A 13057-nucleotide genomic window follows, 5' to 3' on the forward strand; every position below is an offset into this window, starting at 1 on the left:
TTTATGTCCTTTTTCTGTATAAATTACAACAACAAGAATAATAAGAACATCAACAGCAACGTGTTTAGGCCATCTATTTTGGTATAAACTACATAATTTTTGGTCATAAAGAATGAAGAAGGAAAACATAGTTAAGCAGAAGAAGAACGTTAGAGAAAAACTAGAGAAATATGTTCTTCTTCTAAAGTGTGTGTCTGATTAAGATTTCAATAGCAGTAGTTATGTGTCTTTGTTTATTGTAATAAATTTCTGTGTTGTACTTAAGTATAAACGAAGGACAATTGGTAAGTTTATTATAAAACTCCATTAGACATGAACTAGAATGGGAAACTAAAACTGAACTAGAACTGAACTAGAACTGAACTAGAACTGAACTAGAACTGAACTAGAACTGAACTAGAACTGAACTAGAACTGAACTAGAACTGAACTAGAACTGAACTAGAACTGAACTAGAACTGAACTAGAACTGAACTAGAACTGAACTAGAACTGAACTAGAACTGAACTAGAACTGAACTAGAACTGAACTAGAACTGAACTAGAACTAGAACTGAACTAGAACTGAACTAGAATGTTGCGTGATACAAAGTTTATTCAAAATTAGCGCGAATTGCGATATAAGTTACTATTGACTAAAACAAAAAGAACCACACCTTCAACTACATTAACATAGGATTACTCCCAATTTAATTAAATATTAAAATAATTCTGCGTATATGCTACACAGCATGTGATATTCCAACAATACCCTTCTAACAATACAATAAAGTGCACACAATATTAACATGAAAACAAGAACGACAACAATGTAGAAAATAAGTAATAACAACAACTGAATTGTCTACATATGGAGGCAACGAAAAAGTCATTGACTTTTTAGGTTATGGTGATAAAGCTTTCGTATCCTTTTATATCATCCTGCCATATCGAAAACTGGGGTCATTGTTGAAGGGTCACAATAACCTTTCCATACTTTTATCATTTATACAAATAAGTGTATCTACATATGTGTGAAGAGCAGTCAGTAATGGGCAAAACATCTACTGTCATTATTAGACTTATTGTTAAAGCTCAAGTGTGTTTTCTAAATGTCTGCATAACAATTTCTTACATCAAAATTGCCCAGAGCTGTATTATATACAATTATTTACCTATGAGTGTGTGTGTGAGTGTTGGTGTGTCACACAATAATAATAATAATGCGGTATTTGTTCAAGTGTTTGTGGAATGTTACATTAAACCTTTAACAATTTTTTGTAGTTTTAAAAACATTTTTACCAGCAATGTGTTTTTACTAAAAGCCCATTTCTCTTAACTAGTTATATACGCACATTCATTATATTCCCTGATACTATTACCACTCGAAACCATAAAGAAAGGATGCCAATGTCCATGTTGTTGGCAGGACTAGTTCTGTTTCTGTGTGCGTATTTCTATTGGTATGTGTGTGTGTTACACGTACAGGTCCTTTTAAATTGTGTGTGTTTTGTATAAGCAAATTATCATAAGGGAAAACATTGGAAATTTTGACTGCATAATATTTTGTAACAGTTTTACATTTTTTCCCACAACGATAATTGTGCTGCTGGTGCAAAATCATTCACATAAATAGCTACAGTGATGGACATTTTTAAATTATACCTAGAAGCCATGTGATTTGATAACTAACACTGTGAGAAAATTTAAGTTTAATTGAACTACAATCTGTTACATTTCTCAATTTTTCTTACCCACTGTAACCAAAACTAGACATACACGTACATACATACGTAGTATATATGTATGTTACTAGGCTAAACCATAACTTTTGCAATACGGTTAGTAGTTTGGCCAACAAAATAAAGTTTAGTTTTTTTTTTTTTTAATCAAAACTTAGAACGAATGTAGTTTATTAACAACACCAGGAGAATATAAACACAAAACTACACTGATTCAGTTCATGGAATAACGTAAAATAAACTAATTAAATTTTTCCTAACGGGTGATTAATGAAATACTAAAGCTTATTTAATGCCCTACCAACTAGAGCGAATTTGTTAACAAAGTGGTACAGTACGGGTCAACATGATTTTTAAAGCGAAAGGTTGGATTATAATGATTTTAGGTTGAATTCATGCAAATCATAGCACAAACAAGAATAGAATAAATAGCAGTTGTTTGGTAGAGAAGTTGTAAACGGGGAAAAATACTAATCAGAATAAAATTTCGTTTTTATAGAAAATTTCTAATTTTAATAAATTTTTTGTAAATATTTTTGTAAAAATCCAAAATATTCTGTAAAATTCTCTACTTTATAAGAAACCTGCTTCTTTATTTTTAATTAAAACTTTTTTAAACAGAGTTTGTAACTACTCCAAAAACACTGCACACTAACTAACTAACTAACTAACTAACTAACCAACTAACTAACTTACTAACTAACTAACTAACTAACTAACTAACCAACTAACTAACTAACTAACTAACTAACTAACTAACTAACTAACTAACTAACTAACCAACTAACTAACTTACTAACTAACTGACTAACTAACTAACTAACAAACTAACTTACCAACTAACTAACCAACTAACTACCTAACTAACTAACTAACTAACTAACTAACTAACTAACTAACTAACTAACTAACTAACTAACTAACTAACTAACTAACTAACTAACTAACTAACTAACTAACTAACTAACTAACTAACTAACTAACTAACTAACTGACTAACTAACTAACTAACTAACTAACTAACTAACTAACTAACTAACTAACTAACTAACTAACTAACCAACTAACTAACTAACTAACTAACCAACCAACCAACTAACTAACTTACTAACTAACTAACTAACTAACTAACTAACTAACTAACTAACTAACTAACTAACTAACTAACTAACTAACTAACTAACTAACAAACTAACTTACTAACTAACTTACTAACTTACTAACTTACTAACTTACTAACTTACTAACTAACTAACTAACTAACTAACTAACTAACTAACTAACTAACTAACTAACTAACTAACTAACTAATTAAATAACTAACTAACTAACTAACTAACTAACTACCTTACTAGCTAACTAACTAACTAACTAACTAACTAACTAACTAACTAACTAAATTACTAACTAACTTACTAACTAACTAACTAACTTGCCCCCGAAAAATTAATTTTACAGTCATAACTGTTTTAAAAATGGGAGTATAACGAAGAATATCATCATAAATAAGCCAAGTTCTCTCTTTAACGCCATATGGTCCATAGGGACCATATATGGTCCCTCTCAGAAAATTACTTTAACGCTCACTACTGACTTCAAAATACTAGTATAGCGCACAAGTAAGTTTCTTATGAGCACAAATCTGTCTACCGAATTCTAGGAAAATCGGTCCATAACCGACTATACCCTCTATATAACGCTTACTACTGGCTTCAAAATACTGGTATATAATTGACCCTGCCCCCATATAAGGCCCCTTTAAAGTTATATACGTTCGCATTTATCACACTTGTTGAAATTTGAGGTCCTTTTACATAAAAACATAATCGCAAAATAAAAAAACTGTGAACTCAGTTTTACATCATTAAATCTCAAATCTCAGAAGTATTGGGGCGGTGATACATTTACGTAACAGACTTAGACGGCAACTTTGCCATGTTTCAATGTGTTTTACAGCGAGGAACCTAAATACCTTCAAAAAAAATATTCTATTATTGAAATACTTTAAATTTTAACTACTTTACGAACATTACCAACAAATCATTTTCTCTCTAAATCCCTAACTAACTGACAAAATCAAACCATTTAACATCTAATGCCAAAATGAGACTAAAAACAATATGAATGAAATACCAAATGTATACCGGTAGAATGTGAAAACAAAAAATACAAGTTAAAACAAAGCGCCAAACCTACAAACGCAACCATAAAAGTAATCTACAGATAAAAAATAAAAACGAAAAGGTTTTGAATGAAAACACAAAACAAAAACCGATTGATAATGTCCTTAACCACAGACAATAAACGAAGTAGAAATACAGGTTTTAATATTTGATTCTGCGCACTTAAATAACATTTGCAAATATGGCGCCCAACAAGGCAAACACTAAAGACACGACAATAATACACCACAGCAAAGAGGAAATGCAATTCAGTGGAGCATAACAGCATACAGCTCTAAAGCGGCAGCAATTGCTAAAGATATCAGTAGCAGTTGGAACTTTGAAGGAATCGTACGGTTTAACGGATAAACATGGAAGTATTTGGCTGATTCTAGGAGTGCTAAAGTGAAAGAGAGCAAGAAGTGTGTTAAAACTAAAAAGTGCATTGTTTAAATAAAACTCTCATACTCAGCAAAAATACAGTTGTTTATACAATAACAAAAAGTGTTCAAGAGACGAAAAGAGAATTAAGGTTTTTTGTTGATTTTTGTATTTGGAAAAAATAAATAAATAAAAGCAATGAGCTGAGAGTGTTTTAAAGAGCCTAAACTAAAATAACAACGGGCCTAACGAAATTCAAAAGAGCCACACAAAAGGCGGGAGAGAGAGTATACAACAAAAATGTTATTTTGTAAATGTCAAGTGTAATGTCATCAACATCTCAAGTTTTCATTGTTTGTAGATACTTAGACATCGCCAATAACTATATAGATATAGTGCTTCCAACTGTAATACAAACGCGTTCGTATAAATTTATCAATAAATTTAAAACTCTCTTACACTTACAACTACAATCAACTACTAAATAAAAATCCTTTCGCTAAAACAAAAAGGATTAATATGTGAAAAATAATCAAAATTTGTGAAAAAATAAATCAAAATTATTAAGCAATATTGATAAAAAAAAAACTTCTTTTAATCAAATAACAAAAAGTGCCAAAATATAAAAATGTGTCAAAATTTTAAAGAAAAATTTTAAAGAAATAAGGAATATTTAACAAAAACCTCCTTAGAAAAAATCAAAAAAAAAAAAAAAAAGAAAAATATTCTGCCATGTATGCATTTGACTTCCGGATTACTGCAATATTTTCATATACATACACACAATTTTAAAATTAAAAACTAGTGCAGTGTTATTTGAAGAAGAAAAAAAACCTAAAAATTTTTAAAAATTTTAAAATAACTAACAAGTTTCTAGAAAAAAAATACCATAAATTGGAATTGAAAACCACAAAAATTAAATTCACAAATCTAAAACATAAATAAACAAAAGAAAAGAAAAAAATACAAGGAAAAGCAAGAAAATCAAAACAAACATCATGTGGATTAGTTGCCATGCTGTTATAATTTTGCTCCTTTTGCATTCCGGTATGTTTTCTTTATCTTCAGCTTCGTTTATTTGTTTTTTTCTATTTTTATTATTTTTCAATTTTTATTTGTTTTGTGTGTGTGTTTTAAATGTATTTGTATTATTCACGTGCTTCAAAACGTCTTCTATGTGTATTAGTGCCGGAGAGAGCAACAATATTGCAAATATTCTTAGACAGTTTTTTTTTTTCAATTTTTTGTTTTACGAAAAAAATATTTGTTTTCATTTTTTTTTTTTTGTATTCTAATCCTCTTTTTCGGCGTTTTCAAATACTTTTGAGAAATTATTTTGTAAACAAACTTATTAAAGGATAATAAGGATAGAAAAAACAAAGTTTGTTATTTGTCAAAAAATTACATTTTATTGATTTTTATTTGACTTGCAATAGGTAATACGAAGTCCATTAATATTTTCTAAAGTTAATAAAATAAATATTTTGATTTTAAAACTACAAAATATTGATTGTTCTTAAAGTCGATTAATCAGTAGGGTGTCGCGAGGAACATCCTTTTTAAGAATTTCATATAGGAAAAACACTCAATCAACGCGTATTAATCAACTAAATACTAGAAAAAATAAAAAAAAATATTTTTTTGGAATAATCCTCAGTTCCTTACCAGCGATTGAAAATCCTGATCTCAGTGTAATATTTGAAAAATAAAATATTTTAGATTTTTCCGAAATGGGTCTTAAAAATTCCGCAATTTTGAGCTCATTACAGCAAAAATAATTTTAAAATTTTTATACAATATTTCTGGTCTACAATATGATATGATTGGAGAGGAATATTATTTTCGCTTTCTATCGAAATGGGTGTAAAAATTTAGATAATTTTAAGCTCATACAGAAAAATGTTTAAACAATTGCTTGGCATTTGATTTAGTTAATTTCAAATTTTTTTTAGAATTTTTGGAAATTTATGAAAGGCCACATAATACAATAAAAGTTGTTTTGTGGATCAGAAATACACTAAAAAAATTTTTATTATTTTTCTCGCTAAAAGCTCAACTTTACGGAATTATTGGCATCTAATTCGAAAAGATTGCAAAAAAATTTTTGAACAAAATATACTGAGATTAAGATTTTCAATCGCTGAAGATTTAAAAAATATGTATTTCAATTTTTTGTGTTTAGTACATTAAAACGAATAGTTTAACAGGTATTCCTCCTAAAAAGTGGTCAACGGGACATCCTATTAATCTGGTGATTTATTAGCAGAAATGGTCGGAAACTTTCAAACGTTCGCCAAGTAAAAATCCGTTGCTACACAGATGGATCTGAATTAAAATTATGATTTAGACGAAGGAGAGGACAGTAAAACTCTTGAACACTTTCATTGCCACTGTCAGGCATTAGTCGAAGCTTTATTCAAGTATCATGGGAGTGATGTTATTCTAGAAATAACATTCTTCAAGAAAACTGATTGGAAAAATTTTAGGAATTACGCACAGAAAACTGAGTCTTTGAAAGATCTAACAATCAATTTTTTCTTCCATGAAAATGAACGCACAACAGACCTTGTAGTGGTCTAGGTGTTTTTCATCGTATTTAATACATCCTTAAGTAGTATTAAAATTTTTTGCATTCGTCTATGTCAATTTATGGGAACAATTACAAATTTTTAAACCAGAAACCAAAGTATACATTTTTTATGAATTGTCACATCTGTACCCGTCTCATATAAAATTTTTTTTCCTGAAGTTTTGAAAAACACAATTTTCGGACCATTTTATGACTTTGTAATTGCTAGAAGTTAACCTATTTATAAAGTTTTGTATGTAATTTTTCAGTGTAAATTTTATAAATAACTAACATGTTGACTGTTTAAACTGAGTTCTGGTGTATCAGCTAAAATGTAACAAATTAAGAATTAATGAATAAATAATATTTGTAAAACCTCCTCCTGGACCTTAATGTGTTCACCAGACGGACGGACTGTTTATGGTTTTAAAATCAGTATTATAATGTTCAAAGGCAACATGACAATAACATTAAACTAACTGCATCGTAATAAGCAACATTTCAAAAGAAATAAACCGATATTAATTTAATTACAAAAAAAAAAAAATTATTTTGTTAAATTTGGCTATTTTCGTGATATTAAATAAATTGTCAGGAAATTAGTTGTCTTATTTCATAAGTTTTAAAAGGCGATCATTTGATAATAAAAATTTGGATTTATTTTAAACTAAAAAATACGAATATATAATCGACCTAACGTTGATGAAAATAATCTTTTAAAATTTTTTATCCAATTTGAAATATATACCAGACACATATCTGATTAAAGGTGTTTAAAGTTTAAAATAGAAATAATAATTAAATCTTAGAAATATCTGTTAAACGTAAAACAATTAGGTAATTTTAGTTAGCAATTTGTTTTTCTAAACTTACAAAAAATTTTTTTAAATGATCAAAAATTTTTATGTAATTTAAAAAAAAATCGTAAAATAAAAAAATTTCGAAAATTATATACAATTATTTTTAATTATACTTAAATATTTCTTATGTATATATAACGAAAGAATTTCGCAGTGCGAAACCACGAAGCATTTCGTAAAATGTACGATATTTTTCGTGTATATTAGACATGGGTTATTTTCAGTGTAATCCCTCGATATGTTGTTTTTGAACAAATACAAAAAATTTCCCAAAACAAAACATAGAGACAGTCAGCCAAACATAAAAACATCCAGATATGCAGACAGCCCGACAGACAGACATAGCTTATTCACTAAATGTAAATATAATTTTCACACAAAAATTACTAAAAAGAAGTAGGGAAGTATAATCGGACATGGCCGACCATACTATACTTTACACCATGATTATATCTTGAAAATTATTTAGTGAATTTATTTAAAAACAAATTTTCTTAAAGAGGCAGGCCTGATCGTCATAAAATATGGAGGAGGATATATTCTTATATAAAAGTTAGTTAAACTGAATTTATCTAAAAAGTATCATTTCAAAAAATTGTCATGACAGTGAACTTGTTGAAATAAGGTTAAAATTCGCACCGATTTCATCCATTTTCAATAGTCTAAAATTTTACCAAAAAATATCTTAAAAACAAGTAAGATGTTATAGTCGGACGAGGCCGACCATATAACACCCTATACCTGTATACAAATAAAATATGATTTAGTTTTCATAATAAAGCATTTAAGTTGGATTGTACCTTGCATCAGATATACATAAATAAGCCATTTATTGTTGAATAAAATTGGGGACATTTAAGTCAAATTTTGAAGGGGGCTTTTTATAGGCGCTAGGGTCAAATAAGGCTTCATAATTGAAAAGTTCATAAGGGTCATTAAAGCAAAGTATAGAATTTTTTAGGGTATACTTAGGGTCTGTCACTTTCGTACGAAATTTCCATTATCTACTCAGAAAGTGAAAGTCATTCAAACAAACATCAGCATAAACACATACTACCCTCCCTAGGGTGGTGTAGGGTATAATGATTGCAGGTATAATTTTTGTAGGTTTGAAATTTATATACAATTAAACAGCTGAACCGATTTTTATACACTTCACCTTCGTGAGAAGGGTATATATAAGTTTGTCATTCCGTTTGTAATTTCTATAATATAATTTTTCGACCAAATAAAGTATATATATTCTGGATCCTTATAGTTGATTAAGCTATGTCCATCTATCTGTCCGTCTGTCTGTCCGTCTGTGTTTTTTTAAATCACTTTTTAGAGGATCCCAGATATCGACGAGATCCGAATCTTCAATAATTCTGTAAGACATGCTTTCTTGAAGATCGCTATTTCAAATCAGCAAAATCAGTCCATAAATACCGAAGATATGAGCAAAAATTCGAGACAACCTCTGAAAAATTGAGATTTTTTTCCATGCTCAAACAGGAATTGCAAAAAACAAAAACAAAATATACAATCTTACGGTAAATTTTGTTATTGTACTCTTGTTTATAAAAAAAAGCAGAGCGAGAGCAGCAGAGTAAGAGTAGCAGAGCGAAAGCAGCACTAGTTTGTTATTTGCTAGGAACATGTGAAGCCTGGCTTAAGTAAGAAGCCATAAAGGCGTTTTGTAAAAGGTACTTTTTGAATTTTGTTTAATACTGAACCTAGAAATATGAAATTATTAGAGTCTGAATTAGGTAAGAACCCATAAAAGATAACTTTTTGGTACTTTTTCGTTTTTCAAAATGTACTTTTTGAAAAATATATGTTATTGAATCTAGGAACATGATATTAAGTATGTAGATGCGGAATTAGATGAGAACCCATAAAAGGGAAATTTTTGGTACTTTTCTGTTTTTCAAAAGGTACTTTTTGAGTTTTATGCAATAATGAACTAAGAAACATTAAATAAAGAATGTAGAGCCCGGATTAGACGAGAACAAATCAATGGGGATATTTTAGTACTTTTTCTTTTTGCAAAAAGTACTTTTTGAATTTTCTATAATATTGAACCTAGAAACTTGAATTTATGCATGTTTCTAGATTGAGCCCGAAGAAAGTGATGTAAAAGGGGACTTTTTGGTACTGACTGTTTTTTTTAACACACCATGGTGAAGGATATATAAGATTCGGCACAGCCGAATATAGAACTTTTTTTTAATTTTTTGTTAAATTTAAATTAGTCACATATCTCAGAAACTGCAGCAGCTGGAGTCTTCAAATTTGTAAGGTACAACTTTCACTTCTATAAGAAAATTTTTGGACAAACTATAAGAGCTAGAATCTCAATTTTCAAGTGAAGAACTTTGACATTCAAGTGAACATTTATATGAATTAAATAGAAATTACCGTATATCTGGAAAACTATTAGACTATACACGTTTGGAAATAATGACGAACTTGCAATAATAATATAACTGGAATACAATTATAGTTAGTATCTTAAAAATCGTTATTTTTATTGCTGTTAACGTAACAATATTTTCAGCAAAACAAATAGAAATATATATAGATATAATTTTCTAATATGAAATATATATAATTTGAATCTAAAATGTTGTTTTATTTTAAAAATAATTTACATAACACATATCTACAATATTTCAAAAAATGTTCAAAAAATCTTAACAATTTCCTTAAATTTCCTATAGAAAAATAACAAAAATTTTCTAAAAGGTTACCAATAATATAACCAACATTTGTGTTTTTATAATACAAATAAAAATTTTATGTTATTTTCTTTCATGGTCACTTTATGGATATATTTGTTTTTTTCATGTTTTTTGCATTCTTTATTAAATTATCTAATTTTATAATAAAAATGATCCCAGTATAAGTGTTAATATTTGTATGTTTTGAGTTGAGTTTTTATGATTTCTTTTTTTTATAATTTTATTTTATGTGCACTTACATGTCATGAATCCGAATCTTATTTATTTTATTGCCAAAGGGAAATGTGCTTTTTTTTTATAAAAAAAATAATTTTATTACATACTCGCTCGCAGTCGTAAGTGTAACTCTTTTTTTTAGAAAAAAAAAATAATTTTTGTCTCATGTTAATTTTTTGAATATAAATGTTGGGGGAGTTGTAATGTTTGGCTTATGTGCATTTTGTTTAGAGGACAGTGTGGGAGAAAACTTATAGAAATTTAAGATTTTAAAGATATTGAAATATTTAATATTTTCAAACAATTCTCCATAAATGTCCATTTAATTCAAAAAAAATTAAATTTTCTTTAATGCAATTTTTAATGAAAATTTATTTTTGGAAAAGTTTTGAAAAAATGTTCATTTTATAAACATTTTGTCGTTTTAAAGAAAATATTCGATAAATTTTCTTTTTAATAGAAAATATTTAGGAAATTTTTATACAAATTTTTTTATAAAATATTTTTCGGTAAATTTTCTTTTTATAGAAATTTTTTTTTACATTAAATTTTCAGTAGAATTTCTTATAAAATAAAATTTTTATAAAAAATGTTTATTTTTTTAATAGAACATTTTCGAAAATTTTTTCTTCCCTTTTATTTTCCTTTTATAGAAAATTTTCAGTAAATATTTTTTTACATTAAATTTTCAGTAAAATTTCTTTTTAAATAAAATTTTTATAAAAAATGTTTATTTTTTTATAGAACATTTTCGAAAATTTTTCCTTTTTTTTATAGAAAATATTAGATAAATTATAATTTTATAGAACAATAGTTTACCCTGTTTTTTTCGCTACACTTAAAACCATATTAAATATTTTTCAAGTTACTTTATAGGATAGAAGGGGGATCATACGCCATAGGGGCACATCTGCCAATAGCGAATAATTTAAAAACTGAGTAATCGATAAATTTTGTTTCCGTTTATCGATTATCTATCATCCCAGAAAATTTGAATCATAAACTTTATATATGACGGGAGGCAAGCATGATTTCACTGTGTGAACTTTTTGTTCTAACTTTTTTAGTTTTTAGAAAAAATATATTGGTAGGTATTAGAAAGTCAATAATAGTGAACAATACATACATGAAGTACATAATATTTTCGATAATATAATATAAAACCCAATAAAAATTGAAAGTAAACCCCAGAACTGACCGTGGGGTACATACGCCAAATATATGTAATGCTTGTGATGTAGAACAAATTTTAGTTAAAATATATAAAAAAACAGTAATAATTTGTTTCATTTTTTTTAAGTTTTGTGAAATAAACAATAAATATCTGGTTTAGAATACTTTGTTTAATGACTTAAAGTATAAAACAGCAAAATAAGTTTTTATTTTTGTAATTTTTTCTTTTATTTTTATAGAACATTTCCTTTTTATATAAAATTTACGATTTTCTCTTAACAGAAAATTTTCAAAAAATTTACTTTTTATATATAAAGTTTCGATAAATTTTCTTTTTTTATAAAAAAATTTTTCAATAAATCATTTATTTTTATACAAAATTTTTAATACATTTTTCAGTTTTATAGAAAAGTTTTGATAAATTAAAAAAAAATGTATTTTATTTTTGTTACTCTCTTTGTAATACATTTCTGAGGATCATAAAAGATTAAATAATTAAATTCTAAGACGATCTGGCCATGTCCGTTCGTCTGTATGTCTCTCTGTCCATCCGTCCGTCTGTGTGTTTAAAATACGATAGAGTCCGATAGCGAAAGTAGCTATCAAGCTGAAATTTTGCACACATATTTAGTAGAGTTGTAGTTTATTAAGTATTGAAAATGTACAATATGGGTCCATGATTTCGTATAGCCCCCATATAAGGTCGCCTTAGAAAATTAATCTAACACTCATAACTAATTAAGGGAAGCCTTATAAGAAATTTTGTATTTTTTGAATAATTTACAAGGATTGGTACAACGCTCATAATCTTTCTAAAAGAAGCATCTATTGCAATGAAATTCGACATAATTATATATTTTATAAGAACTTTAATATCTTCGTTAAATTTTGTAACGATCGGCCAAATTAACAAAATTTTAAAATTTTTCTATTGTCGTTAAATTCAAGTTTTGCTAAATTTTCGTTAAAGTTCCCATTAGCATAAAATTTTGAATTTGTGTGAAAGTTTTTGATAAATTCAGTTTTTATAATCTACACCACTTAAGTGGGAAGGGTATATTGAGTTTGTGCTGATGTTTGTAACGCATAATAATATTGGTCCTACACCTTCAAGTATACCAATCGGCTTAGAATCATATTCTGAGTCTATTCGATTTAGCTATGTCCGTCCGTCTGAATGTATGCCTGTCTATCTATCTATCTATCTATCTATCTATCTATCTATCTATCTATCTATCTATCTATCTATCTATC

The 13057-nt window shown here is 27.5% G+C and overlaps 1 protein-coding gene across 1 annotated transcript in view; it reads left to right on the forward strand.

Moving 5' to 3' along the window:
* The first annotated feature begins 4197 nt into the window (after positions 1-4197).
* Positions 4198-13057, forward strand: part of LOC111677639 (Down syndrome cell adhesion molecule-like protein Dscam2) — a 72060-nt gene continuing 63200 nt past the window's right edge. The window contains exon 1 of the mRNA XM_046952544.1: positions 4198-5309. Within this exon, the coding sequence (XP_046808500.1) occupies positions 5261-5309 (49 nt within the window). The 5' untranslated portion in view covers positions 4198-5260. The remainder of the gene's footprint in view (positions 5310-13057) is intronic.

Source organism: Lucilia cuprina, chromosome 5 (genome assembly GCF_022045245.1).
Source record: "Lucilia cuprina isolate Lc7/37 chromosome 5, ASM2204524v1, whole genome shotgun sequence".
In the NCBI taxonomy this organism is placed as follows: domain Eukaryota; kingdom Metazoa; phylum Arthropoda; class Insecta; order Diptera; family Calliphoridae; genus Lucilia; species Lucilia cuprina.